Source organism: Vanacampus margaritifer, chromosome 6, assembly GCF_051991255.1.
Source record: "Vanacampus margaritifer isolate UIUO_Vmar chromosome 6, RoL_Vmar_1.0, whole genome shotgun sequence".
Taxonomy (NCBI): Eukaryota; Metazoa; Chordata; class Actinopteri; order Syngnathiformes; family Syngnathidae; genus Vanacampus; species Vanacampus margaritifer.
Window position 1 is genome coordinate 19,944,099 of NC_135437.1, and position 24,225 is coordinate 19,968,323.

The 24,225-nt window shown below is 39.2% G+C and overlaps 3 protein-coding genes and 1 non-coding gene across 5 annotated transcripts; 3 read left to right on the top strand and 1 right to left on the bottom strand.

The window, feature by feature from the left end:
- Window positions 1-71: 71 nt before the first annotated feature.
- Window positions 72-3,621, top strand: fth1b (ferritin, heavy polypeptide 1b). The gene is made up of 5 exons (XM_077568321.1): window positions 72-331; window positions 865-1,040; window positions 1,113-1,259; window positions 1,449-1,574; window positions 2,535-3,621. The coding sequence occupies exons 2-5, from the start codon at window positions 939-941 to the stop codon at window positions 2,691-2,693; spliced, it is 534 nt and encodes a 177-aa protein (XP_077424447.1). The 5' UTR covers window positions 72-331; window positions 865-938; the 3' UTR covers window positions 2,694-3,621.
- Window positions 3,615-12,311, bottom strand: best1 (bestrophin 1). Of its 2 annotated transcripts, none has more exons than XM_077568319.1 (10): window positions 12,006-12,311; window positions 11,620-11,820; window positions 8,889-8,983; window positions 8,500-8,733; window positions 8,217-8,371; window positions 7,114-7,191; window positions 6,301-6,453; window positions 6,148-6,228; window positions 5,853-6,004; window positions 3,615-4,942 (listed from the first exon to the last, which is right to left on the bottom strand). In XM_077568319.1, exons 2-10 carry the CDS (start codon window positions 11,769-11,771, stop codon window positions 3,895-3,897), a joined length of 2,148 nt encoding a protein of 715 aa, XP_077424445.1. In that variant the 5' UTR covers window positions 11,772-11,820; window positions 12,006-12,311; the 3' UTR covers window positions 3,615-3,894. The 2 variants fall into 2 exon arrangements, with proteins under 2 accessions (XP_077424445.1, XP_077424443.1); XM_077568317.1 differs by having other exon boundaries at window positions 11,620-11,890.
- rab3il1 (RAB3A interacting protein (rabin3)-like 1) lies at window positions 11,927-23,090 on the top strand. Its single transcript, XM_077568320.1, has 11 exons — window positions 11,927-12,549; window positions 12,781-13,026; window positions 16,368-16,551; window positions 16,625-16,720; window positions 16,829-16,906; window positions 18,992-19,129; window positions 19,393-19,521; window positions 19,593-19,705; window positions 22,028-22,127; window positions 22,205-22,271; window positions 22,360-23,090. Exons 2-11 carry the CDS (start codon window positions 12,848-12,850, stop codon window positions 22,443-22,445), a joined length of 1,170 nt encoding a protein of 389 aa, XP_077424446.1. The 5' UTR covers window positions 11,927-12,549; window positions 12,781-12,847; the 3' UTR covers window positions 22,446-23,090.
- On the top strand, window positions 16,154-16,225 carry trnap-agg (transfer RNA proline (anticodon AGG)). The gene has a single exon. It is a non-coding gene; the product is annotated as a tRNA-Pro (tRNA).
- Window positions 23,091-24,225: the final 1,135 nt, after the last annotated feature.

Consider the following 24,225-nt stretch of genomic DNA (forward strand, 5'->3'; position numbering starts at 1 on the left):
CTGTAAGATGGCCACCGGTGGCTTCTATTCTGCGGGGGCACCTTTTACTACGTCACTTCCTGTTCAGGTTGCGTTCATTATTTGACGTTTCATAAATAAATTACGCAAAACCAAAATCAGATTTTGTGCTAGAGAACTAGCTTGTATCTTTTATGATAAATGTATATATTTTTAATCGTTTTAGATTAAGTTCCACTCCCTCCTCCCTTCGTCACGTACAGACGCGCGTCTTGTTGACCGAACGTTCGTCTCTTTTCCAACCCACTTTATGGCGTTACGGTAACAACTTGTCACAGGGACTGCAGTCAGCAGTGGGATACATTTCAACTAGGTACTGCGTATGCTATTCTGTTATGCATGTTCATGTTTACCCGTGTAAATAAATGCGTGTGTGTTGTCAAACCTAGCAAGCTAACGCGCCGATTGCTACCGCCGCAGCGATAATTACAACGTTGCGGTGAGTCGTGAGATAAAGACTACCGTAATTGGGCTTATAAAACACATTTCCAGTTAAATTCTTTGTAGGCATGGGAACAGGTGTTTGATCTGCGAATGGGCCAATGCGTTTCCTGATAGAGATGGTCGAATTATTGGAATTAAGTTAACGTCATGGTTATAGCGCATTTCACGTTCATTCTAAACTTGATTAGAACTTTTGTGAGAAGTGTATATGTATTTTTCTGTTTATTCTCAAAAGAACATTTATTGAGTTTAGGAGTCACTTAAATCACAATCTGAACACCAAAAGGTGATGATGAAGGGGGCATATACATCTGTAGGTGTCAGTGTTGACATGAAGGGCACATCTCTTTTGTCCTTTTGGGCCTCCAGCTGATCTGAAGTGTTGTATTTGTTGTATTTAAGGTATCTGCAGTGCAGTGTGCATTCTAACAAGCTGGAGCTCAGCCTAAAACATCAGCTCATTTTTGTCAGAGATCATGGCTTCCCAAATCCGGCAAAACTTTCACCAAGACTGCGAAGCTGCCATTAACAGGCAGATAAATCTTGAACTATATGCCTCTTATGTTTATCTCTCAATGGTAAGATATTCCCCAATCAGTATAACATATGTCTTTCTTGATGGTGAATAATGATTTCCTTCTTATTTTTAGGCGTATTATTTTGATAGGGATGATAAAGCTCTGCCGCATTTCGCCAAGTTTTTTAGCGCCCAGTCCAAAGAGGAGCACGAACACGCCGAGAAATTGCTGGCTTTCCAGAACAATAGGGGAGGCAAGATTTTCCTGCAGGATATCAAGGTATCCCTGCCATCATCACAACAACAAAAAAAGCCAGGATGTCTTATAGTGTGTTTAAAAACAAGCAAAAATACATCTCCATATCAAAAATACTTATTTATAGACGAATGTAAGGTTTGTTATTGCAGAATCAATGTGAAATAAGAGCTAAAGCCAATATTGTCTTTCTGCTGTGTGTGTGCATGAAAGAAACCTGAGCGAGATGAATGGGGGAGCGGCCTAGAGGCTTTGGAGTGCGCCTTGCAGCTGGAGAAAAGTGTCAATCAATCCCTACTGGAACTACAGGAAATGGCAACGCAGCACAGCGATCCTCACGTACGTGACACATTCATTTGAATGACGAGCACAGTTTTAATTTAAGAATGAATCCGTCTCCATCCTGCCTTTTCATTTTATAAACAGTGTCCCATTAACCACCAACACATGATTAGACTAGGCTACGCTATGAGTATTTCTCGTAAGTTTCTGAGTTTTTTCTCTCTCGCAAATCTGTCACTTTATAAAGTTGCAATTTAGCCAGTTTACAAAGTGACAAATTTGCGAGTTTTTTTCTCTGAATGTTGCCCCCGCCCTCTTAGAATATATATTTTATACGTGGCCCTAAAATACGCCGTCGTAGATTATAAGTGTTTAATTGTTATTAATTTTTTCTTAACATTACAACAGACTTAGAAAATTTTAAAATAACAAGTGGGTGCGGTGGACTGTATAATAGGTCGCAAAGTCCAACTCCGACCAGCAGAGAGCAGCGTTCGCTGCCTTTTCGAGAGGTTCCAAACTAGAGGCGTTCTAAAATCGAAGAAGAGCCACACATTCTGTGGAAAAGCGTTGTGATGCCAAACATAATGAACAAACGTTTCATATATATATATATTTTTTATTTTATTTTTTTTTGTTTTTGTTTTTGTTTTAGAGAGAGAGAAAATAAAAACCAACGGATTAAGACAAATCGTTTCATTACCATACTACACAAATGGACGTGGAGCAGAAAAAGGTTGACTGATTGCCTGTTGCGACCACAACCATGTCAAGTAAACATGCTCGCAGCTGTTCTCTATGATCGATCTGTAAGTGATCATGATCATTAATCACGATGATAAAATCGCCCAACCGCTCGTCAAAAGCCAGCTCACCTGTGTCCTAAAGAGGATAACCATTATAGAAAATGGATTTGTTATCCTGCCGTCTAACATAAAAGGCTCCTTTCTTCACCTCTGTCACCGTTTTGACATGAACTAAAATAGCTGACTTTACACATCTGTTTCCCCCCTACAGCTGTGTGATTTCATTGAGACACACTATCTGGATGAGCAGGTGAAGTCAATCAAGCAACTCGCTGACTGGATCTCGAACCTGCGTCTCATGGGAGCACCGGAGAACGGCATGGCTGAGTACCTCTTTGATAAACACACCATGGCCAAGGAGGCTGTTTAAAAACCAAAAAACAATGACGTCATTTTAAAGCTACTGAATGTCGAATATTCTATTTCGAATCGCTACTGCCACCTGCTGACAAAAAATGAAACTGCACATGAAGTCACATCCGCCGACAGCTGTTAATTTACTAATTAGAAGACATTTCAGTCATAAATGGTCAAATAAAATCGGCTACTGTAAAATATTTTGGGGAGAATAAGTTCTATATTGCAGCTTTAAATAATGACCTATTTATCCTAATGTAACATTTAATTTGTAGTTCTTGATCGTAAAACGGCGAAAGAAATATCAGTCGCCGTGGCGAGTACCAATACCTTAAAATAACACCTTGTATTAGCCCGATCCCAGTTCACTCATCGCTAGTTTTTGCCATGTTCCTCTAACGAGTGCAAAAAAAGAAAAACTGATCAAATATAAATGGCTGTCCTAATCCTGTCCCATAAATTTGTCTGGTCAACGAGTGCGAGATGAGAATTCAGATCATCATCACTGAGGAACAGAGAGACGCAAGATAGATACCAGTAGATGCAATACATTTTGATTAGCAACACACTTGAATGTACATCCTAAAAATGTGCAGTTGTGACTTTATAAAACAAAACCTTTATTTATACATTTGTTATACAATAAACAAAAACATTCTATAATTAGCTAAATATTTTCAATATTTATATAGTTCATTAAACTAAATAAAACGGATCCAACTGCTTAGGAAAATATTAATTAAAAAAAAAAAAATCTCATTGTTGGCTGGCAGGATTTTTTTTTTGTTGCTTTTATAATAAAGTTGGTTAAGAATATTTATTGTAAGCCTCTTATAGCAGAATGGTCACATCACACTGTATATTGGACAGCGGCAGTAAGATATCAGCATTAAGTGTACATATTGTTTCCTTGTATGAAAAAATAAAGTATCAAAAACGTTCACGTTTAATGTTTTTATTGAAAAAAACAAAACAAAGCACCGTTCAAGGTGACGCAAAAAGGCACGGAAGCAATGTGTTTCTTTCTTCCTCATATGTTAACACTGAAATCTCTTAAGATGCTTTGTGTCTCACAAGTAGGTTAATTGTTCTGTAAGCACTCACCAGGAAGTGGAGATTACTTATTATACTTGCTGTTTATAAGGCTCCAGTTGAGATTAATACTGAAATAGTTCTGTGTGTTGATTGGCATGTGACCAACAAACAGCATTTTCTCAGTCCTGCTTCCTGCTCGTAGCCGCTTTGTTCCCGCCGCCATCTACTAGCACGCCCAGCAGGTCCCCTTCAGCCAATGAGATTCCAGAATCATTAGGGGAATTGTGCTGATTGGCTTCTTGCTGCGAAGGCGTCGAACTGGGAGCGGTCAACGTATTGAGCCCGCCGTTGCTCGCCTTAACATTGGCGGCGAAGTCACTAAAGCTGCTAAGATTGGCGTTGTTGAGAAGACTTCCTGTTGTGCCAGCGCCGTTGCTGCTTGTCACGTTAATGCTGCTCGAGCTACTGTTGGGATTATTTGGATTTGCTGGTCCATGACGTGAGGGAGGGATGAATGAGAACACCCTTTCCCCCCCGCTTCCTGTCGTTCTAGCGCTTGGGGGTCCTGCCTGGCTGTCGGCGGACGGCAAGGCCTCCAGCGTCAGGCACGGAGGCGGAGGCCGGCGAGACAGCAGGCCGTGCCCGCGCCTGAGTTTCGATATGGGACAAAGCTCGGGGGGAGGGTCTGGGAATGAGAAGGCCGGGGCGGCGGGCGCGTCGCCTTCCTCGCTCAGCCAGGGGAAAGCCGACGATGGTGGCGGGATGTGACTGGGGGTGTCGGGGGGCAGAAGTTGTGAGCCAATCGTCGGAGGAGCGAGGGAGGTGCAGCTGCGATCCCATTCGTTCTGAGGCCGCCGCGCGGGTCGGGGTCGGGCCACAGCTGGGGGGATGCAGTCGATGGGTGTCTGGGGGCAACTGTAGAATCCGGCTCGCTCATACAAGGGCAGGCAGGAGAAGGCGTAATCTTGATCCCGCTCCGCGTTTAAGGGCTGGCGGGCTTGGTGAGCGACCGACGGGGCTTCTGGGTGTAAGTAAAGGGGGAAGCGACTCAGTGGGGCTCCGGGACGGCGGCGCAGCAGAGAGACCCGAGAAGAGCGAGGGAAGCTGGGGGACTGGACACCCAGGAAGCGGCCCAGACCTCCCAACAGCGGGGTGGAGTAGTTGGCTTCCTCATTTTCTTTAATCTGCTCCAAGTTGGACTGAAACTCCATCTCCTCTTTAGGAACACTGGAGAGTACAAAAAATCAGCAAACATTCTAAAAACAGTTGGGTCAAAAAAGGAACCAAAAAGGTCAAATAAATAACCTAAAAAATAACCCAATTTTGGGGGATGGTCTACCCAACTTTTTGGGTTATTCATTTAAACCAAAATATTGCATCCAGTGAATAACCCACAATAATTTTTTGTGAACAGTTGGGTTAAAAAAAAATAACCCAATTTGGGTCACAAATGGAACGATCTCACTACTTGGGTCAAATGGACCCAATTTTCGGCATTTTAAAATACAAACAATCTTCCCCAAAATATGTCGTTTTACACAACCCCCCCCCCCCCCCCCAAAAAAAAGGTCAAATTTACCCGCGTACTCTTTTGGTCCAGTTTTGACCCGAACTAAGTTATTTTGGACCCAACTGTATTTGTTGAGTTTGTTCATTTTGACAACCAAAAATGGCTACATAAAATGTCAGCCTCCTTGCTTGGGAAGTCCCCACTCGTCTAAAAACGGCACTCTGATTAATGTTGTGTTTGTGAAATATGAATTAAGCCGCACCGATTTTTATTCATCTCAGTGGGCGGCCATTTTGTCACTTGCTATCGACTGAAAATGACATCGCAGATGCTCATGGCTCGGGTCAATCACGGCTCAGCTTACGAATGCCACATGACCGAACTCAGACAACAGGTGAGCCGTGATTGGTCGTTGCCTGAGCCCAGAGCAACGATGATGTCATTTCCTGTCGACAGCAAGTGGTAAAATGGCCGCTTCCTGAGATGGATAAAAACAAGTGGATTTTGCTCCTTTATTCATTTTCCACAAGCGCAATATTAATCAGATTGTCATGTTTAGACTAGTGGGGTCACATTGTACATTATTGCGAAGAACATTTTTTGATTTAACTTCCACTTTTGGCATACCTGATATCCAGAGCGGAACCCATGAATGATGGTTTGCAGTGATCAGCGCTGGCGGTAGTGTAGGGAGGCCGAGGCTCAGACTCATTCCAGTACATGTCCTTCTCAACCAGAGGGAGGCTGTCATACATCTCATCCACGGACAACAAAGATACCTGAAACACGATGAAATACATCTAGTACTGACTCCGTGCTAACTCAAATCAGTGTTTCCCAAACGCTTTTCAGCCAAGGTGTAAATTTCACATTACACTGGATCAACCACCAAGTGAAAAACGGATTATTTCCCCATCAAAACCTGTAAATTGCGGTCAACGAGCCAGTTTGTTTCAAAGTCGTCATCGTCTTCGCCAAAAGGATTGATGAGTTGCTCAGCCACCTGGAAGCAAAACCTCATCAGACCCGGACCAGGCGTCAAACGGACTGAATCATGTAATCTGTAGCGTCAGACCTTCAACCAACCCACGTAGAAGAAAAACTGCAGCAGCGTGAAGACGGGCAGATAGAAGTCCAGGTCGTGACCAGGATAGCCTTGAGCCGGATCCAAGAACTGACGACCAATCAGGCAAGCCAGGAAGAAGCTGTAGACCGCCACTGTTGCCACCTAAGCGTCATACACAGACCTTATGTCAGCTCTTGAACCTTTTCGACCGCTGTGTACATTTCTATTAGGGGTGGGAATCTTTGAATGTCTCACGATTTGATTCGATTCAGAATCGATTTTCGATTAAGAACAATTTTTGATTCAAAATGATTTGATTGACAATGATCTTTGCTTCAATCTTTAGATGTGCAAGGAATAGTAATGATCTACTCCAGTCTGACTTGCTAATGCTAATTAGCGCGCTACTCACAGGCACTTTCATCACTCAAAAGAAGGGCTCCACGCTGAAAAAAACCTAACTTTTATTGGAATAACTTGATCGTGACTTTTTCCTTCTACTCTAATGTGGCTACAACTTAACAGTGTATTAGACCGCATGGAACCACACTGCCCCTCAGTGGCCAAACTGGGTACAACATGAACAGCGCTCCCAATAAAGGCACACACAGACAAAGACAAGACAGTATAAAATAATTGAAATAAAATTGATTTTGGGACATTTAAAATCGATTCTGAATCGTACTAAATGAGAATAGATTTTTTGGCACACCCCTAATTTCTATGTCACATAAATGTAAAAACGCTTCCAGGGTCTGAAATTGAAGCTTAACTGTTTTGTGCCTGACACCTTATATTGCACATGTAAAACCGAAACAGAACCTGAGTATACACGAGAGGCAGGCTGATCCAGTCATATCCATACAGCTTCATGCACTTTGCACGCAAACTGTTCAACTCCTATAAAGTGAAAAACATAACACATGGTTAATAAGTATTTTCTAAGCTTTTCGTGCCCACAGTCTGGACCAGGGGTCAGCAACCTTTACAGTCAAGAGAGCCATTTTAGGCCAAATAAATAATCAAAAATCTGAAATGGTGTTTAGTGTTAATTTAATGTACTGAGGGCCCAAGAGCTGATTACAGAGCTGCACCACAACACAAAAAATGTGCTGCATCTAATACAGAGATTCATTTTCTTCTACCTTTTGGATTTTTTGGGGGGTAATTTTTCATACTTTGTTTTTCATACATTTTTAGACTTTTCTGCCTTTCTGTCAAATTTCGTGACATTTTTGGCAATTTTATGGACATTTTATGGTCATATTATGCCTCTTCGTCATTTTTTGGACATGTTATGGTTATTTGATTTATTTAACTTTTTTTTCAGCCTTTTTTTTTTGCCATAATTTTTTTTGATATTTTTGGCAATTTTGTAGACATTTTATGTCAATATTCGGGACTACTTTTGTTTTCTGGCATTTTGTAGTTAATTTTTAAACATTTTTCTTTTCTGTTTTTTTTTTTTAATCACTTGTCTGACTTTTTGGGCAATTTCAAAGGCATTTCATGGTAATTTTCTGCCTTTCTTCTTTTGTTACTTTTCGAACAATTTCTTTTATACCCTTTTAGTAGAACTCTTTTGACATTTTTGGCAATTTCATGGAAATTTTATTGTAATTTTCTGCATATCCTCTGCCTTTTGGGGACATTTTTAGGTAATTTTTTAAAAACTTTCTATCTTTTGTCTCTCTTTTTATATTTTAATGTTAATTAAAAAAAAAAAAAAGAAGTCTAAATCATTAATTCATTTAAAGAATATTTTATCTAAAAAAAAAAAAATACATATGTAAAAAAAAAAAAGAAAGAAAAAGAAAAATTTGACTAATTTTCTTAGAAATCCACAGGGAGCCGCAGGAAAGGGACTAAAGCCACGGGGCTCCAGAGCCGCAGGTTGCAGACCCCTGGTCTGGACAAGCACATACTGTAAGAATGGCGGTGAGAGCCACGTCGTTGTTGATGCGACCCTCGGTGCGGGCCCGTAAAGCCAGACTGACAAACCACATGCAAGGAACCCAGAACTTGTTATGAGGGGAGGGCAAGTCCTCCAGGTGCCTCAGTTCTTCTGATGTCATCAAACCTGATGAGCAAGTAAAAATGCATGAAGACAGAAGATGACAAAACACACTATTAAATCTTGGATCAAACAAAAGAAAAAAAAAATCATCCCATTATATTCTAAAAGGCCAAAATCTCATCAAGACGTACCTGCCTGGACCAGGTGCTCCATGGTGGGGAACCTCTTATAGACGGCCGTGCTGACTGAACGGTAGATGAGCACGCCAGAGAGGTTGGCGTAGCGCATCAGAGTGCGCCGGGTCAACCTGGCGGCCTCGTCTGCTCCGCGCACGTGACCTCCCACTAATGACGCCAACCGGTCGGGCCAGGGGACATTTTCAAATTGACCCCACCAGCGGGATACCACCAAGGTCACATAGAAACCTGTAATGAAATGCGGAAGTTGGCACCCGCTTGGGATTGTTTACTTTGAAGTAGCATCAAGCTCAATGTAAACAATCACGAGCTAGCTGGCTGATTATTAGGTTTTTACATAGCTTAGTAAAATTTAATCCAAAAGGAAAATCAGCGGGACTCACCGAGAACAAAGGACACTGGGATGAGCTCTGCGTAGCGGTCACAGTACATGGACAGCTTCTCAAACAGCCTCTTCTGTTCAACATTTAACACAAACCTAACGTGGAAACACATTTAGACATCTTCTCATCAAGTAAAAATCAAAGTTAATATAGATAGTTTGAATGTCCAAATCAATCTTTAAGATGTGAAAATACCAACGTGGTGCGTGCAGGCACAAGGTAGACGCTAACCACATGAGTAGAATGTGGGCCTGTTCTAAAAAATAGCTCACCAATGATGAGACATTGGGATTTCCTAGGAATGTTGTGTTGAAGTGATCAATTTAAAATGGGAATATTGGTAGAGCTTTTGTATTTGTGACATTTACTTTTTGCTTATATATATATATATATATATATATTTTTTTTAGGGGGGTAATATTCTGGGGGGGAACTTGCAAATTTAAAATATACGACTTCATAAAGTGGCAAATTTGAAGAAGAAAAAAAAACTCGCATATTTGTGAGTTTATAAAGTGGCAGATTATTTGCGAGAAAATAAATAAGGAGATAGTAATTGCTTGAGCAGAAGGTCCACACCCTGAGGATCAAGCATTTAACCCCTGGGCGTTATTATAGTTTGATTAAATTCTTGTAATTTTTGCCAAAATCTGGCATTTCCTTTGAAGTGTGATAACTTAGTCATTTATGAATATTTTTTTCACTTTCAACCGCTTTTTTTTAATGCCCTCTATGGACAATAATAGCAGTATTATGCTAACAGCAAAATTAACTATGCTATTTATATATATGTAAAATAAAGGTCTAATTTGAATATTTCATATGACATATTTAGAGGCTTGAATAAGTCCATAAGTCATAACAATAGAATTGTTTTATGCATGCCCAGTTTTTCACAATGGCATTTTTCTGAATAGCACAAAACTCTTGAAATTTTGCCAAAATCAGGTATTTCCTTTGAAGTGAGATAACTTAGTCATTTATGAATATTTTTTTCACTTTCAACCGCTCAAAATGTTCAGTGGCATCAGACCTATCTACACATATATAGTTTTAATTTTTTAATTTTTTTAATTTTTTTTAATGCCCCCCTATGGACAATAATAGCGGTATTATTATATTTATTTATTATTATAGCAAGACTAACTATGCTGTATATATATATATAAAATAAAAGACTCATTTGAATATTTCATATGACATATTTAGAGGCTTGAATAAGTCCATAAGTCATAACAATAAAAAAAAATTCTGCATGCCCAGTTTTCACACAATGGCAGTTTTCCGAATAGCACAAAACTCTTGTAATTTTGCCAAAATCGGGCATTTCCTTTGAAGTGAGATAACTTAGTCATTTATGAATATTTTTTTCACTTTCAACCGCTCAAAATATTCAGTGGCATCAGACCTATCTACACATATATAGTTGTTGTTTTTTTAATGCCCCCTATGGACAACAATAGCAGTATTATGCTAATAGCAAGACTAACTATGCTGTATATATATATATAAAATAAAAGAATAATTTGAATATTTCATATGACATAGTTAGAGGCCCAAATAAGTCCATAGGTCATATCATAACAATAGAATTTTTTTATGCATGCATTTTGTATTCATTTATTAGCCTTTGGCGCCACCTAGTGGGTTTTTTGTGTTAACACTCACAAATTCCTCTATTTTTCTGTTTATGACTCGTCAAAGAAGCGATTGCATCAGTAATCACGGAAAATGCATTATAACACATCAGGTTTACAGCATATCAAAAACTGTGATTTATAATGGGAGTCAATGAGCCAAAATCGGGCATTATTACAACAATTTCGTGTCAATCTCTCCCGCCTGTTTGGTAATAATTATAAATTACAGCATGGCGCCAATTTGAACTTCTACATTTTTAAACAATCCTGGTAAAATGTCAGGTCCCTAGTGTATTTTTTTCAAATGCTTTTTCTTTGATGAAAAACAGAAAAACATAAAAAAGCCAGAAAATGGACAAATAACGCCCAGGGGTTTTAAGAGAATTTGTTAAAATGTATATATCCTTGTACATTTATGTTTCCAGAATTATTATTTACACATTCATACATTTTGGTATTTTTTTTGTACAAGTAGCTAAATTGAAGTGTTGAATCTGCTGCTCTCCGTCATACACTTGTATTCACCTAAAGTATGCTAGCTTCTGATTGGTTAGTGTTAGACAGCTGATAGGGGATCAGGAAGTGTTATCGCTCTAGCTACCATGTATGATGAGTAACGTTTAAACTAAGAATGAATCCGTCTCCATCCTGCTTTTTCATTTTATATACAGTGTCCCATCAACCACCAACGAATCCTCACATTAGACTATTACTACAGGATACTACGTGTATTTGTCGTAAGTTTCTGAGTTTTTGTCTTGCAAATTTGCCACTTCACAAAGACGCAAATCTGCCACTTTTATAAAGTTTTTTTTTTTTACCCCGCCTCTGAAAAAAAAAAAATTATTGTTTTAAAATGTCATGCTACGTTAAACTTTTTGCACAGTACAGCACACACAATACACTAAAAATACAGATGTCACCTGTTGAATAACGAATCATGATTACAATGATCTAAATAATGGTGATTATCATTTTATTTATCAGTACCCAAGACTCTCAGCGTCAAAAAGATTGGTGACCCCTGTACTAATCTATAAGGATGATGATTATACCAATTAGGAGAAGGGAGGATTTTTTTTTTGTGGTACCTATAAACAACGCTGAAGAAGTAGTAGAGCAGGGTGAAGATGATGAGCTCCCTGTAGAGGAGCTTATAGATGCTGCCCTTCCAGCGCAGGAGCAGGTGGAAGAAAGTGCCGAGGCCTGCGTCCGCCACCCTGCGGGAGTAGGTCACTGTCATTGCCGCTGACGCTTCTTCTTAAAGGCCGACTTCCTCGTTCTGCATTGGCCTGACATGAAGGAAAACTCTGTTGCCTCGTCAGATCGCAGAATCAGCAATCGGCTTGCTTAGTCTGCGGTCTACCAACAAAAAACACAGACTTTAACAAAGCCATGTAGCAAACTTTGAAGTCATCTAATAATGATTCGGTGTAGCCAATTCTGGTGTGCCATTTCAAAGACGACTGTTAGTCACCCGCTAATGTTTCGCCATGGCTGCAGGTCCGGAGTGGAGGAGGTGCACGGTCGGAATGTTGGAGAAAGAGAAGCGGGACCAGAAAAAGGAGAGTGGAGCTTCTACACCTCCGGTCACTTGATGTCTTAAGCTGTTTTGAGCAACAAAGCTGCATTGTGAGCTCTCGCAGGCTCCATTAATCTCGACAAATCACACACAGCCGCAACAACCGGTTGCTTAGATACATATATCACTTTAGGAACGCAATTTAGAACTCTCGGGTGCTCTCGAAGGGGGAAATCCGTCTTTTATGAGTTTTTGTTTGAATGGAAATCATTATTATAAAAAAGCGGCAGCATGTTGAGCCCTCTAACGGAAGAAATGTGCACAGTGAGGGTAGTCGTGGGCCAGGAGGTGTTAGTGATTATTAACCCTTGCTGTCTAACCAGAAAAGCAGCGGCAAGGGCGAAGTGCGGGCAGAGTTCAATCGTCTAAACTCTTTACGCTGATCTATCACGTTTGGTTTACATTTGAAGCAACTGGACAGTTGGTTCCGTCTACTTTGGTGAGTGTGACTTATTTGATATTATTAAAACTGCATATGCTTCATACTGGATTGACCTCAGTTAGCACTGAACAGTTACTTTACTCCAATGGTGAACACTTTGAATGCTTTTATTGTGTGCTGCTGTGAGGTGTGGTGGCACTTTTGAAAACATTTAAAGGCTATTCATATACTGTATAGTGTAAGCATTACTTGTATGAAGGATATTGTAAATCCCTTCTCTCTTTTCAGGGGCCACCGACAAGCTCTGTTGCTTCCACAAGAGTAAACACAAACCAAATTGCTTCTTTTGAGTGACATGGATGCTTTCGAGGGAATTCACAGTGTTCGGATTTCCTCCTCTCCGCCGCCTGCAACCTCCTCCAGTCGGGCCTACGAAGTTGTGAAGGCAGGCAGGTCGGGAATAGCGGTGTATTCCTCTGCAGTGTTCTTTGGGACGCCATCCGTGGCTAAGGATAAGGGCTGCGTGGTAGGAAGGTACACCATCCTGAATCCTGATCAACCTGAGGGCAAATAATCTATTATATATATAATATATCATCTATCTATTTATGTATTCATTTATTTAACATAGAAGAATCATACAAATACCAGTCAATCCAATTTACATAAATCCCATATTAACTCATTCACTGCCCTTGACTGCTATAGACGTAAAAAAAATCATTTTAACTATTTCTATTAGTTTAAAAATGTTTACATTTTTGTGAACAAGAGTATGAAAACCTAGATTTTCTTTATTGTACATTTACAACAGATATAAAATTTGTGATTAATCGTGAGTTAACTATTGAAATCATGCGATTAATTACGATTAAAATGTTAATCGCCTGATGCTCCAAATTTTTTATCTTTATTTTTTATTTTTTTTAATTCATTCTCTGCCATTGACAGGTATAAATGTCAAAAATTCATTTGACCTGTTTCTATTAGTTTAACATCTTTTTCCACTTTTGTGAACAAGAGTATGAAAACCTAGAATGTTTTTATTGTACATGTAGAACAGATATCAAATTTGGGATTACAAATTCTAATCGCCTGACGCCCCTAATTTATAATAATTTTTTAAAAGCTTTTCTTTTATTTCAAAAACAAAAAAGAAGAAAAGATTATTGAAAATTAGGGGCGTTAGGTTATTAAAATTAATTGTAACTAATCGCGTGACTTCACTCGTTAACTCACAATAAAAATAAAATAAAAAAAGAATATAAAAAATTTGAAATAAAATAAATAAAATAAATAAAAATACAATTTATAAACTGGGGGACAACAACAACAACAAACAATAACATTCAGGTAGCTCCAAGAGGTAGGCTATATTTTTTTTAAAATAATTCTACATGGGTATTAATGATCAAATTACATTTATTGTTCGTTACAAATTTAAGAGACTTAAAATGTACAAGATTTTATTTTAGCTTCGCTTTAGCAGCTGGTGTGACGTATATTGTATCGGTCACGTGGACACATACCGGGACTCTAGCGTAGAGAGTGGCAAAAGAGTGGATGTGCAGTTACGTGACTTGGAAGACAGGCAGAAAGTGGGCAATGATCGAATGTTCGTCGCCTTGTTTCACGAATAAACTCAAAGGAGGAGTATTGGTGAACATTACGGCTGGGAAAAGTGCAAAATAAGCATCATGTGGTCACTGTTTTTTGCTGCATGCTGCGCCCGTGCTTGATGACGTCAGCGTCCGCATTCTTTTCCGTTGTGTGTGCGGCACTGATTTCAAACTCTCCGCTCGTCGTCTCATTTCGACAATTTAACAGCACGGACAGCCGGTGGACGCGGGCGGGGGACAAACTGAACTGGCGACTGGGTCTTCTGGACGCTGATAGGGTAAACGTGTCACTCTTTATTGAGGGGAACATATTAACAAAGTTGTAAAACGCCTGGCTAGCTTAAAGTTTGACGACTCGTTAGCGCGAGACTGGCTTTACATTTTAACGTCGTAATATTCAGCTATGGAATATTCAGTTGGCCAGAAATACAATTGTTTAGAACTGCTCCTTTCATTGTTGTTTTTCAAGTTTATAACCATACCATGCCAGTAAAGTTAACGTACGTTTTTCTGTTTAATGTTTATTACAACCAGATGTTTGAAGTCACGTGAGTTCACTAACCCTGACAGCACTCACACTCTGTATTTTATTTAACTCTTGTAACTTACTAAAACTAAAAATTAAATGTACTGTTGGTATCTATCTGTGCAACAAAGTTGAGTTGATAAAGACCTACATGAAAACAGCATCATCGGACATCTCTTGCTGAGACTAATCTAGTGATATATTTTTTTTTTCCTGAGACAAATATTGAAAAAAATTATGACTCTTTAAAATCAGTGAAAATGCAACAATTTCTCGCTAACATTTTAATGCAAAGACAATAAGGGCCGAGATTTTAGCTACGAGTCTTGATTTTCAATACTGTACAACCTTTTAGTCCTATTTTCAAAAGGCAGATATCATTAGAAAGCTTACCAAACACAGTAAGATACAACAAATAATAATAATGAACTGGTTAACTTAAAATAATGATAGAAAGCCAAGGGTTCAGGTTTTCAAAAATGGTAATAGTAAAGAGCCAAAGTTGCAAGTCTGGTCATGTGTGGTTTACTTTGTGCGGTTTAATTTGTCACTCAAGCATGTGCAAATAAAAACAAACAGCTTGAGATAATGAACGTATACTTCGTAAATTGTTGCAATAGATAGAAAGGTAAGTTAAGTGGCATTTGTAGTTTGTAAAATTCATTAAGTGTAGGAAGTGACAGGAAAATTGTCAAAAGCTAGGGGAAATATGAGCCATCATGGCAGGTCAGAATAATGTCACAAGTCACCTGGCCTGCTGTGGGTCCAAAAATTGTCTACGGATTAACAAATGTACATCACTTTTGGCAGATGCATAGAAAAATATAAGGGCTATGTAGTACATACATGTTTTTAAAAGTAGATAGTAAAAGTAAAAGCCGTCATAAAAAAAAATGTAAAGAGACCAGAAAATACTTGGACCTGCTGAACCTTTGAGGTTGAATAACAATTTGAACTTGGCCACACCACTGAACAAAGAATACAACAGTAAGAGAGACAAGGCGTTAGAAAACTACTTATCATTGAGAAGAATGGCTTCAATTTGCTCTGGAACATAAAGCTTGGACCCTGCCGCGATGGGAAAAGGTCAAAAGTTCTGGGTGATGGAACCATTTAGATTGGGGGCTGATGTGATGCAGCCGTTATGTATAGCCTGAACTGCTTGGTTCAGTTGGCTACATTTAACAAAATTGCAGCATTAAATGAATGTCAACTGTGACTACCTGAATGAGGATGATGATGAGTAGATCGCAATTTAGGGCCTTAAGCCTGCATTATTCCTATTTAACAGATCAATTCACAAATGGACAAAAAAATAAATCTGATGGCATGGCATAATTTGAAACAATAGGCTACAAATGTGGGCCAAAATGAAGCGCAGCACAACATGTGACTTATTCTTCCTGCTTGGATGTGATAAAGTATCACTGAGGCCAACAAAGAAAAAAAAAGAAGAAAATGAACCCCAGCTGTCCGCGTGGCATATTTGTAGACAAAGCAGAGTGCTCATGACTGTGGCTCCTTGGTCTAGGGGCATGATTCTCGCTTAGGGTGCGAGAGGTCCCGGGTTCAAATCCCGGACGAGCCCATGAACTTATTTGTGGGGGCAGCAGTCGCTCGTCTGGAAGGACTTGTGTGTGATCTGGTTGTCTGAGTATCCTACTGTAATGATGGGAAATCTGATCTGTTTGAACATAAACATGATCGTTTATGTTTATGATCCCGTTTAGGTTGATAGATCTGGATCCCGAACCAGAGCCCAGATTGGAGGGAAGAGGCCAGGTTGGGCCCACAATGGAAATAGACCATGGCGTCCATTCCCGCCTGCGCAGCTCCTCGTTGGAAATCCGAGAGAAAGAAATTCGTGAAAAGGGCTCGGAGATCCTCAGCCAACAGTTAGATGCTGCAAAGAAGGTGCTGTCACTCAGTGCAGTGAAAAAAAAGTGCAAGTGCCACAAGTGAACTTCTTTCTTCTCATCCTTTTCAGGAACTAAAACTAAAAGATAAGGAATGTGAGCGCCTATCGCAGATCAGGAATCAGCTAGAACAAGAACTGGAGGAGCTCACCGCCAGTCTGTTTGAGGTCAGCATCTCAAAGTTCCACTCTTTCGAACGGACGGACGCCAGAAATAAATGTATGTATGAAACTGCCGGCTGACATGAATCGGAATTGTTTCCATATTCCCGACAGGAGGCTCACAGGATGGTGCGAGAGGCGAACGTCAAACAAGCAGGAGCAGAGAAACAACTGAAGGAGGCTCAGGGGAAGGTGTGTGATGTACTTTTTTGTTAAAGTGTTGCTGATGTTTGATGTACAGTATGTCCCTTTCTCAGGCTTGTTTTTGTTTGGTAAAAAAATAAAAATAAAATATTCGCATTGAAGCGTGCTTCTTTTCAGGAAAAAGCTCATTTATTCCACTTTTTGATGAGACGGGTATTTTTGGTGAAACCAACCTATGTTCTACTGATGATTATTAAAGAACAGAAAGCAGTTGAAACAAGATTTGTTTTTTTTCTAGTGACAGTACAGACTGTACTTTTTTTGGGAAGGTTCAGTGTTTCTTATACCTACTTCCTGAACTCGATACCACGCCTTCATTTCCTGTCTTTCATGATTGGAAAAACTGATTAATCCAGGTGTGTCTGGCCATTGTCGTCGTGGTTACTGAGGTCTGGCACACCTGGATTAATCAGCGTGTCCAATCATGAAAGACAGGAAATGAAGGAGTGGTAATGAGTTCAGAAAGTAGTGGATTTGTGCAAAAAGCCCATTGTCACAGAATGAAATGTTCGGTGTGTCTTCAAAGATCAAGCAATATGCTCCAAAACGGTAGAAAATAGAAAGAGCTCGGCTTTGAAAATGGCTGGCAGAGAATGAATTGATACAGGGTTAAATACAATAGATGTAAAATGTTATTCAAGGTTTATTTTACATACAACGTTGTGCAAGGGAATTTCTGTCACTTACGTCCAACATGAAACACGAATGCCATCTAGTAGCAGAACAGTACCTCAACACAAATCCATGACTCAATGTTATGCACTCATTTGAGCTGTTTAATATATCTTTTAAACTTCAAATAACCTTTTGAATTACTGAACTTTTTGAATCAATGAACTAAAATATACTAACACTAGTATTTGGTAACCATATTTGTCCACTTTTATGTTAACAACAGTATGAAAAACTAAAAAAAAACTAAAAAACATTTGATTGTACATGTAGAACTGATATAATGTGCAATTAATTTACAACTAATAGTGAATTAACTATGGAAATGGAGCTATTAATTATGATTAAAAATCATTATTGATTGACAGCCCTAATATATAAAGACAGAGTTATGCATGTATGTACAGTATGTAAATGTATGTGCGTGTATATGCACTACGACATGGGCAGTAAATTAGTTTTACGTTGCATTTAAAAGCATTAAATTCCATCTGCAGAAACCCTGTGCTAGTTTGACTGTTTTTTTTTTTTTTTAAATTGCATTATGTTAATTAACCAATGATTTAATGAGGTAAATTAATAAAAACAGCCAACAGCAAATATTACAGGACTCTTGATCATATATAAATGCTGGGTGGGTCATATTAACTCATTTACTCCCAGCCATTTTCACTGAAGCAATCCGTCTGTTTCATTGGATTTTGACTGATTTTGCACGGCCGACAGAATATTGTGTTGTATTCTATACAAAAATGAAATCTACCAAAAGAAAGATTAAAGTCTCTTCTTTCATCAAGAAAAAAAAGTATATTTCTATCTGTTTCCGATTTGCAGCAATTAGCATTAGAATATAGCTAAGTTTCATCATTATTCACAAATCTATTTAGAATTCTGAGTAACTGAGTTATTTTTTTCAACATGGCCCTGATTCATTTCCTATGCTCTTCTTCCACCTGCTGGCCGTTTGTGTAATAACTACCATTTCTTCAACCATTCTTTGCCGTTGAGATGCTACATCAAAGCCTTCTGCATGCTCTAGCATTAAAATAAAAAATCAAATATATATTTTTTAATATATATATGCATATATATACATATATACATATACATATATATATATGTATATATATATATATACGTATATATATGTGTATATATATATATATATATACGTGTATATATATATTTATTTATTTATTTAAAAAAACGTCTAAATACGTCTTTGGGACACTGCGCATTTAAAATATAACTTATTTATATGTTTTTGGGAGCAAATGAGTTAAACGATGAGGGCTGTATATTCTCACCCCTGGTCTTGCTGTGCTTTCATTCGCAATGCTTTAGAAAAGCCTGAAGGTGTTTTTTTTTTTTTTTTTTTGCATTCCCATATCCGACTGCCAGATCGACGTCCTTCAAGCTGAAGTGACGGCGCTCAAATCCCTGGTGTTGACGTCCACGCCTTCCGCGCCGAACCGGCAGCGGCATCCCCAGCTGCAGCCATCACTCCCGGTTCAGCCCGTAGCTAAAGAGGAACGAGAGGTAAAGGATGGCATCAAGTGTGCAAGCTTTTTTCGTATCGTTCCTTTCTTCCCTTTGGCATTCTTACGCTTATTTTCTTCCTTGTAACTTGTCTTTTTTTCTCTCAGCCTGCTGTTCCTGCTCTCCTCTAATTCTCTGTCAGGTAAACTGTCTTCCCTCTGTCGAGCTCCGTCTCTTGGTTACGTTGACCTTTGGACTTGCGCTAAGACGCTTCACCCTGTTTTTGCTGACAAGATGAGTGAGGGACTGTCTTGTCTCCACAGATGGACTCAGTCCTGTACGCAGAGTTCCTCATGTGGAAAGAGCATCCGGGTCTGGATCGCTCGTCCGCCCTCATGAGTCGCATCTACAGAGAAGACATCGCACCCTGTCTTTCTTTTACACGATCTGAGGTCAGGATCTCTTGGCCGCAAACATTTTCTGATTACGGCGGTCTAATCAGCGCATCCGCTTGTATCCACAGCTGTCCCAGCTGGTTCAGAACGCCGTGGAAAACAACTCTCTGACTATCGAACCCGTGGCCATGTCAGCGTTACCAATGGTTAAAGCTTCGGCTGTAGAGTGCGGAGGACCTAAGTGAGTTGCTTTGTGTGTGTAACAACTGCGACATTGTCTTTCTTTTCACCCGTCGCTGCTCTATTTGGTATGTGGAACCAATGAGGTCAAAGGCAGTACATTGTTTTAACTTTAATTCATTCACTGCCATTGACGGCTATAAACGTCAAAAATTCATTTGAACTATTTCTATTAGTGTAACATTTTTTTCCACTTTTGTTAACAATAGTATGAAAACTTAGAATGTTTTTATTGTACATTTAGAACAGATATAAAATTAGTGATTGTTCGTGAGTTAACTAGTGAAGTCATGTGATTAATTACGATTAAAAACTTTAATCGCCTGACGCCCCGAATTTTTAATAGTCTTTTCTTTTTTATTCATTCACTGCCATTGACGGCTATAAACGTCAAAAATAAATTTTAACTATTTCTATTAGTTTAACATTTTTTCCCACTTTTGTTAACAAGAGTATAAAAACCTAGATTTTTTTTATTGTACATTTAGAACAGATGTAAAATTTGTCATTAATCGTGAGTTAACTAGTGAAGTCATGCGATTAATTACAATTAAAAATTTGAACCGCCTCTTGCCTTCAATTTTTAATAATCTTTTATTTTATTTTATTAATTTATGGCAGTAAATGAGTTAAAGGGGAAGTCAACCTTAAACATTTCTTGACAATAACGTTATATGCAGAGGTGGGTAGTAACAAGTTACATTTACTCCGTTGCATTTATTGAGTAACTTTTTTTTTGGGGGGGGGTACTTCTAAGAGTAGTTTTACCACACAATACTTTTTACTTTTACTTGAGTAGATGTGTGAAGAAGAAATGCTTCTCTTACTCCGCTATATTGGGCAACACTAGAGTCGTTACCCCCATTTTATACATTAGATTTACCGTATTTTCACGGCCTTGTGCGCTTAAAAGTTTTTCATTTTCTCAGAAATCTCAAAATGTTGTTGTGCGACTTTGGTAAGTGCTCCGCTTGACTGACTGTGTGGGAGCATTTCCGCGGTCATTGCTTATATACGGGAAATGCGGCCCTGGTTGAGGACTGGCAGGCATGATGAGAACCCGAAAGAGTCAACTGACAGATGACGTCTTGGTGCTTTCGCTTTAAGAAATTGCCACCTATGGTGATTAGACTCACAATTTGTGAATGGGATTGTGCATTCTTGGGCTAACATGTCTGCTTGCACTGTTGTTCGAGCTCAGAAAGTTTTTTATTTTTTATTTTATGATTTGAAGATGCCAAAATTTGCACATCATTTTGTTTTTGTCTGTCTGATGACATTGTTTTATAAAATAAATCAGACTTTATTTCAAGCAGTTCTTTACTGTGAATACTTTTTTACTTGTACTTGAGAGATTTTTTTGATGACTACTTTTTACTTTTACTTGAGTAATGTTATTTTGAAGTTACACTACTCTTACTTGAGTACAATCTTTGGCTACTCTACCCACCTCTGGTTATATGTGACCTCACTAGTCCAAACATGCCATTCTGATTAAAATTACATTTGTTGAATATGAGTTATGCCGCAAAATCCAGCCGCATTACAGTTGCTCATAGCTCTGGCTACGACCAATCATAGCTTACCTGTTTTTGAAGCTGAGCTGTGATTGGTTGGTTCTTGAGACCTGAGCAACTGTGATGCCATTTTCACTCGACAGCAAGTGTCAAAATGGCCGCCATCTGATATTGATACTAACTGCTGGATTTTGCTGCTTAACTCATATTCCACTAACGCAATATTAACCAGAATACTGTATTTAGACTAGTGGGGCTACATAGAACATTTGATTGCCAAGAATGATTATTTCATACTTCATTCATATCACAAACTGTCGAAGAAATGTTCCATTTAACGTTAACATAGTCATGAAACTGTAAAACACATTATTTCCAACTGTACAACGTTAGCATCTGACTTCATGTGTTCCAATTGTATTTTGAAATCTAATTCTGAAAATCTTTAACAAGGGTATTTAATCAGCGGGCACTTTTCCAATCACTGTCTCACTTCCAAATCTTGTGTTTGCAGTTACTTTAGGGCAGCAGTGGAGACGTAAGTCCACTCAGAAAGCTTGTCGCTCTTTCACTAACGCGCATTTATTTACTGCAGCATGAGATGACTCCTGTGCCAGCTGATATCTCTGTGACCAATGTCAATAAATGCACCAGATGCATGCCTAACCTAACCTCTGATTGTGCACCTCTGGTTATTTTTGGCCTCATTTCTCATCCCGGATGAAAAGTACTCAAATTGAAAGACTCGACAGCATGTGTCCATTATTGAAGCTGCATCTTTTTGAACAGTTCAATTTCCTTGGCAGAAAATGTGCGCTAAGCGGCGTGTCGCGACTGTGCAGACATCGCATCAAACTCGGCGACAAGGGGAACTACTACTACATTTCGCCCTCCAGCCGAGCACGGGTACGTGTACTTTTCTTTCTCTGCGCTTTGACGTCATCTGCAGGTTTTTTCCACATGACCTCGTTTTGCCTTTCCAGATCACGGCCGTGTGCAACTTTTTTACGTATATCCGCTACATCCAGCAAGGCTTGGTGAGGCATGACGGTAAGTTCCTTCCCAAATGATGTTTTTCTGCTTTCAAGTCTTTAGCCACACTTAAAATGGGATTGTTGTTATTTTTGCTGGCGTCCAGCGGAGCAGATGTTCTGGGAGGTGACGCGTCTCCGAAGGGAAATGAGTGTGGCCAAGTTGGGTTTTTACCCCACAGAGCAGAGTTAGAGGACCTGATTGACCAGTGTGATATGAGGACCAGGACACGTCAGGCTTACAGAGCGATAACTTAGAAGAGGTCAACCAAGAAAACCGTTCAATAAGACAATGAAAGGCAAAGTATATTTTAATATGCTTATGATGTTTTCATGTCTAGTTTTTAAACTTAAGTCCGTACCAATAAATTACAGTTCAGGCATTTTTACCTGCAAACTTATATAAGTAAATATGCAGCATAAAACAACAATATTAGACACGTGTCAAAGGTTTTACAAGCACCATTACCTTTTTGGTTCAACGACCGCACCAGCTCAGACATAACTGAGGGTTAAGCACAGGTAAGCTCGACACACTTTAACACAAAAGTGAAGTTTTACACGTCCAAAATCAACATTACATATTTACTATACTAAATGAGCAATACACAACAATACATAAATGTCGTCCGTAGCCATGTTGTATAATTTGCATTGGCTGTTTTACCTCATAGTATATATGTATTGTTATAATTATTATTTGTAACATTTAACTGTATTTTGAAAAAGGAAGAAATGCGATAAGTGCAATATCCACTTCTTGGCCTGTAAGGCTTTGAGGTCTTCACTGTCAGTGTACTGATAACTTCCAACACTCCATTAAAATCTGACTATGCCACACGTGTCCCATTTGTCATTTCATAAAACTTGTAACGCCTAGATTAGTTGGAAATTGAGGTCTGGATTACGGTCATCACCATGACCTGTTTGCAGCGACATAAACCACTGTTGGGACACACCCACACTTGTTATACAGGTTTCCAAGCAGGAATTCAACACAGGCGTACTGAATAAACATCAAGGCCACGTCCCACTCGGAGGGGCTTTATGGAAAGAAAATCGTTCTTTGGAGCAGACATTCCTGTAAGCCTGTGGTTTCCGGCTTGAAATACCTTTTGTAAGCTTACTACTCTGATTCCGTGGCCTCACAATACAGTTTGCAAGAGACCTCAATAAATCATTTGTTAATAATTGAGTACAGTGAGAGTGCTTGGTGACGTAATGGCACAAAGGACAAAACATTTTGTTGCTGTTGTTTCACACACACAAACATGGTCCCCTGGGTGGGAAGCGATCCCACACCGCCTCCATCAAGGACAAGCGACGGGACCACTTCGACCCAGAGCCCTTCAGCTCAATATGTTTATTATTTATACATTATGCATCAAAAAAGTGTGAACTAGAGATGTTACGCGCGAGCCTTCCTGCTTGAATCTGATTCGACCAAATGAAGCGGAGGCGTGTCAAAGCAGTGTTTTGACAACTGCTTCGGAGATGCCCAAAATCACGTGACCGCGACAAATGCGGTCACAGACGTGTCAACAACTTGACGCTGTTTCGCGGTAAAGATGACCGAGTTCATCTTTCTGCAATAATTAAAGCCCCAATTACATGATACAAAAAGGTTATGATCATTCGGCTCATTTTTTTTTTTCCATTTCAGGATTATGGAAATACGTATACCATATAATAAAAACAATATCCCTGTTCACAAGCACTGCACCAACACATTAAATTCTGTAGAGTACATTTGACTCTTATTTAGATAGGGGCCAAATAGTTTAAGAGTAATATTTACACTTGGAGTTAAAATAAAGAATTGGGGGGGGGGGGGGGGGGTGGTAAATGTTATCTTTAAAAAAAGAAAAGATTATGTTTATGAGAATTTCTTGTGGAAAAAATGTGTACCCTTTCTTCTTTTTTCCCTGATGGAGTTTTCTTGTACAAATCTAGTTTCCACGTTGGAAAAGGTG